Genomic DNA, 5,832 nt, shown 5'->3' with positions numbered 1-5,832 from the left:
CTTGATGACATGGACTAAGTCTTGAATATTATTTGAGCCCATCTTGGTCTTTTTAGAATCAGCCCAATTCTCTTGGATTAGCCCATTTAGTGCTTCCTTGAATCGTTTGGCTCTAAGTCTTGTAATTGGGCCACTAGGAAGTGACAAAGGGTCTTTTGCAAATTCAGCTCCATTCCCACTTGTATGATCAGCATGTCCAGCTCCTTGGTTTGCATCACTGCGCATCCTCCTTCGTACTTGCTTATAATGTACATTTCTCAATTTGCACCTACATTCTTCCTTCTCTTCCTTCAAATTTGACAACTAGCTATGATTTAATGGGAACACTTAATATTGCCATTTGGAGTTCTTCAAAATGTTTCGCTATGCACATACTTCTCCAAATTGCTTTGATCCATTGTTTCTAGTTATTGCCTTTTCTATAACCTAGACCCTTGAGATTACTTTTGGATAGCATTTCACACTCTTCTTGTTTTTCTTTTCTTTTTGCTCAGACTGTTGAAGCGGCTATGAGCCTATTGAATCAACCTTTTCCTTTGATGTCAATTAAAAGTTGGATTGTTGAGTTCTGCACCTGACTAAATTTGCAGCTATTTTGTTTCTCTTTATCTGTCTTCACCATCAAGATGGCAAGAGTTGAATTTACTTTTGAAATTTCTCTTATCACTTTACCACCCATAGTCAAATCCACTCCTTTATAATCAATTCTTGCTTCTGAAACTTGTTAGAGTTTGTGAAATTTTTTTTCGTGGAGATCATTGTTCTTCTATCATTATATTAAAAAGAAAAGATAAAGATTATGATGAATATGGTTCGGAATATATGTTTAGGGTGTGTTAAAATGTACGTATTCATTTAGAAGAAAACATATCTTAAACAATTGCATCCACACATCGCTCTATGTCATTCCACCCATGTGCCTAATCCTTCTCTGTTATGGTCTACTGATCTACGTGCATGTGCCTTTGCAATAGATAGCAAGTTTCTTTTCATAGGAATGCTCTTTTTTTCTTGACAAGTAAACGACAATGAATATTGACTGGCTTACTTCTTTTAGTTTATGCAGCAATTCCATCTATCTTGTGACGAAACTTTGAAAAAAAAAATATTTGAAATGCCAGTCATCAGCACTAATTTAGCTTGTCCATTCTTAGACAAGTTCTAGAATTCAAATAAAGTCTAATTCAATAAGTTAATTGCAATGTCAAGACTGACATTTCACAAATAGGTTAATCTCCAAATCTCCATACTAACACTATAATTTCACAAACCGGCATTTCCATACACATATGGATATCATACATATGGATACTCCATTTTGTACATCATAACCAAAATATCATAACCACCTCGCTGGCCAAGTGCAAACAAAAGACAGGTGGGGGAGCAATATTACAATTGATCCATACAAAAACTATCTAGACCATACCCAACTATTTACATGTTATAATTTAACCGAACCAATAAAAAACTATTAAAATTGATATAACTCAATACATACATAATAATATTCGTTTTTCCTTTCTCAAACTTCATACTTGCGCATATAAAATTCGGAAAAGGAAAGGTACTCCCATGACTTTTGAACTACATTCTCTCTTCTATGAATGTTCTCATCTATCAAATGAAGTATATTCGCCCATACAAAAAATTCACATTAATCTTATCCCTACATACAGTACGAACATTTAATTAATATGATAAAGTACACTCCAGAAACTAAAAAGTAATATGCAAATATAACAAAGATAAAGTTGTTTTACCGTGTTATACTTTGGGCAAGCAAAACGTTTACTTATGGGAGTTTTCTTAGAGCTAGGGTGGATAGAAGTCTACCTATAATTGTGCTCTGGCAGAATCAATGCAGTAAGGCCTACATGGAATATTCAAGTGGAAGCACTTCATAAAAGAACTCCTAATGAGAACCCAAGAGCCAACCATTCACTGCATATAACATTGAAACCTACAAAAGTTTGGAAGCAACTTTGAGGATAATTATCAACAAATTAAATCACATATCCAATCAAATAATCTCCCCACAAAAATAATATTAATACAGATAAATATTAGTGATAATACCCATGAGGACAACACTTGTCTTGTCAGCACACCTCACGTTCTCAAGAATTGAATTTGTGAAGTCCAAGTCCAATGATGATTTTTTTTTTTGGAAAGAGCCGGTAGCCACCCACATAGCAGCCCAGTCCCAAATTTATTAATAAGCCCTCACTTATGGCGGAAGAATACCGTGGTTACAATCAAGGACAAAACCAACCAACAAACATAAAACAATGAACAACCAAAAATAAGCCTATAAAGAAGGCGCGACTAAACAAGCCTATAAAAAGAACCACAAAAAACTACCAATATAAAAAAACTCAACGACATCTTAATGAAGGAATACCAGACAAGTCCAAACACAATAAACCTCTAAGGGCCTAAGGCAAAATAGAATTATTAGTATAGGTCAAATCGACGCCATTGGCACCCTCCTTTGCCAACCAATCAGCCATCTTATTTCCTTCTTGTAACACGTGTTGAAACCGACAAGTAAGGACTTGAGCCAAACTAACAATTTCTTCCCAATAATCCTCCAGGTACCAAATCCCACACCTCCCCCTATTCCACCAAGAGATAATCACCAAAGAGTCAACCTCTACAATCACATTCAAAATATGAAGAGATTTGCAAAGTCTCAAACCAGTAAGAAGCGCTAATAATTCCACTTTATTATTTGTGCCAGGACCAATAGGAGAGGCGAAAGCCTGCATAAGCCTACCCTGATCATTACGAATAACTCCACCAATACCACTAGCACCTGGGTTCCCAAGACTACTACCATCTGTATTTAATTTAAACCACCCTGAAGGCGGTTTATGCCACTTGATTAATTTGCATTGCCTTACCTTTAACAAAACCGGTTGAATTTGTAAAGCCTCAAGTATCATGGCATCATAACTGGATAAACTATAAGGATTTTCAATTTCCTGGCAAAGAGTACCGATCCAAATACAAATAGATTTAATGACCGCATCGTGAGCTTCCAATTTACCCTCCGTTCGAGCTAGACATCACCTTCTCCAAAGTCTCCAAGTAATAATGACAGGTAATAAACCAATAATAATACTCACCTGAGAATTTGCCTGAGCATGCCGAAACCAAGAGGAGACCTGCAACTTCGAATTACTACCAACTGGAAGTCCAAAAAGGTTACCAAAAAAAGACCATATATGTTTTGGGAAATCTCCCTCAATGAGAACGTGATTAATGTCTTCATAATGCCCTGCAATACAACAATGACATTTGGGAACAATAGGGATGCCAACACGACGCAATCTATCATCAACACTCAAAGCCCTATGCCAAACCTTGCAGAAATGAATAGACATTTTTAGATGAAGATTTTTATGCTAAATCCAAGAATGCCAATCCAACCTTGATCCTTTGACTTGAATACAATGCCAAGCAGATTTGGTAGAAAACATACCTGTCTCTGATGGAGTCCAAACTAGAACATCTTTCCCCAAATTTAGCCCCGGATAAAGAGGCAACAATATGATCCACATTCTCTAATCCGACAAAATTCTCTAGGAGATTCACATCCCAACTATCTGACAACTGACACTCTTTAATTTTGAGCAAAGGGTGACCCACAATCGGCCGATCATTGCACAAAGGACCATTGTCCCTCCATTTATCATACCAGAAAAAAATATCACCATCTTTAACTCTCCATTTAGAATTATTCAAAATCAAAGGAACACAACGAGCAACCATTCTCCAAAATCTTGAGCCTTTATTAACATCAATAAGGACCCAAGGTTCGACCCACATATTTAGCCATAAAAAAATTTGCCCAGAGAGAGTTACCTTGCAAAAGATTCCAAGCTAACCTCATATGCAGAGATGTCTGATTATCCATGAAATGCCTCAATCCCAGTCTGTAACACTCGAGCCAGCCAAGCCACTTTACAAAATTTTTGGGTTATGGTTATGAAAAATCATTTGGGATTACGAGTAAAATTTTTAGAAGAGAGATTGAGCCTAAGATAGTTTTTGGCGGTACATAATTTTTTCTATAGGTTTGATAATTAGGTTTTAAAGTCTTTAATGGATCAAGTGGATGTTCATCAGAAAATTTATGGGATAATTATATTTATTTTAGGTTGATTAGAGACCCAAAACTTTAGATATAAGCCATGCAATAATCTCATTAAGAGTCCAAGTCGTGGGCCTAAGTATATTTTGTTTTTCTTTACTTTATGTTATGCTATGTTATTTTCTTTTCTTTTCTTTTTAGACGTAAGAACCCAGTCCATGGAATCATTTTTCCAGACTCCATCACATAGTTTGTGTCCAATTTCCTTTTTCATGCAAGCATTCCTTCCTCTCCCCTAGGTTTTTATTCTCTTTACTATATATATCTTATATATATGTGTTAAGCATCCTCAACTTAGATTCAGCACCGCTGCCCTCTCTTCACACTTTTAGCCATCTAAACACATCTGAGCCTCCACCCCCCAACCTCAATACAGACCACAGCCAACCATCACTTCTCTCTAAAACACCAAACCGAAGGGCTCGGTTTGCTTTCAATAAACCGCCACCCCAAAGCTAATCTGCGTGCCACTACGCCGCCAAGCACCGTCTGTGTCAGTACCTCAGCCTCTCTCAGTTCACCACCCAGGCCGTGCGCCACTGCCCCTCCTACTACCCCGTCCAGTTCTCAACTATCCTCACCCCCTATTTTTACACCAAGCAATAGAGGAGTGTTTTCCCACCACCGTGCACCATCCACCTGCCAACCCACACTGCTAGCCATCGTCCCGTCACCTTCAGTCCGCTGCACACCACCTTGGTCTCTTGGTAAGCCACCGACACCCCCTCGTTGTAGCTCCCCTTTCGGCTTTGCTCCTCCGTTTTCTCTCTCACAGTATCTCCCTCTCTCTCTCTGTGCGATGCCATCAGAAAGTCATCACCACCTCTATCCAACGTCCGTCACACTACCACAGTGTCGCTGCCACAATTTTTTTCTCGTGGGTATGTCCCTGCCATCACTCGCGTGTTGCCTCTTCTGATTTTAGTTTTGCTGTTAATAACAGTTACTAAAAAGGGAATTGTGGTTGTCTCGAGTAACTAGTAGGTGAAGGGCATTTTTACCCTTTATGCAAAATATTTTGTTTAAAATATCAGTTAAGTTGGTATTTTTTTTTAACTGAAACATGGGCTGCATGTATTTTAATGGTTATGCTAAGGCATATTTGAGTTTATTTTGCTAAGCTGGTATTTTCAAGAGACTGATATTTTTTATTGGATTGGTTATTAAATAAATATTGATAAATTTTTATTGGAATGATCAGTAAGTGCAAAATCTTATTATGAATCCTTGTAAAAGAATATTTTTTTAAAAACAAAAGTTTGATTGTCTACTTATAATGATTTCAATATAGTTATGTTATTTTAGTTTTATAAATTATTGTAAGATCTCAATTGTAAATAAGTTAGAATTTAATATTTTAGTCGGAGTTATTAAGTTGGATATTAATGAGTTTAGAAAGTGATATTGGTATTTTAGGAATAGTGAGAATTTTTGAATTTGGAGGAATTAAAAAAATGGATTATTTTAGAAGCATAGGCTTGAATATCAAAATATGAGATTGATTAGAAATTTTCGTGATTATCTTATAGGTGACAATTAATTTTTGTAAGGCATTGTTGAGGAAATTTTCGAAAAGCTAAGAAGTTCAGGTAAGCGGGGTTCTTATACTAGACTTTGCATAAAAATAAAACAGACTGAGCTCAATTTTGAAAATGTGCATGTTTTGTTATGAA

At 36.6% G+C, this 5,832-nt stretch overlaps 1 protein-coding gene across 1 annotated transcript; it reads right to left on the bottom strand.

Annotated features, from left to right (window-relative positions):
- Positions 1–2,438: 2,438 nt before the first annotated feature.
- LOC108996760 lies at positions 2,439–3,777 on the bottom strand. The gene is made up of 3 exons (XM_018972778.1): positions 3,488–3,777; positions 3,132–3,357; positions 2,439–2,987 (listed from the first exon to the last, which is right to left on the bottom strand). The coding sequence occupies exons 1-3, from the start codon at positions 3,775–3,777 to the stop codon at positions 2,439–2,441; spliced, it is 1,065 nt and encodes a 354-aa protein (XP_018828323.1).
- Positions 3,778–5,832: the final 2,055 nt, after the last annotated feature.

The sequence above is a fragment of the Juglans regia genome, chromosome 13 (assembly GCF_001411555.2).
Source record: "Juglans regia cultivar Chandler chromosome 13, Walnut 2.0, whole genome shotgun sequence".
Lineage (NCBI taxonomy): Eukaryota > Viridiplantae > Streptophyta > Magnoliopsida > Fagales > Juglandaceae > Juglans > Juglans regia.
The sequence above is the reverse complement of the archived record's forward strand: the minus strand, read 5'-3'. Positions and strand labels throughout refer to the sequence as shown.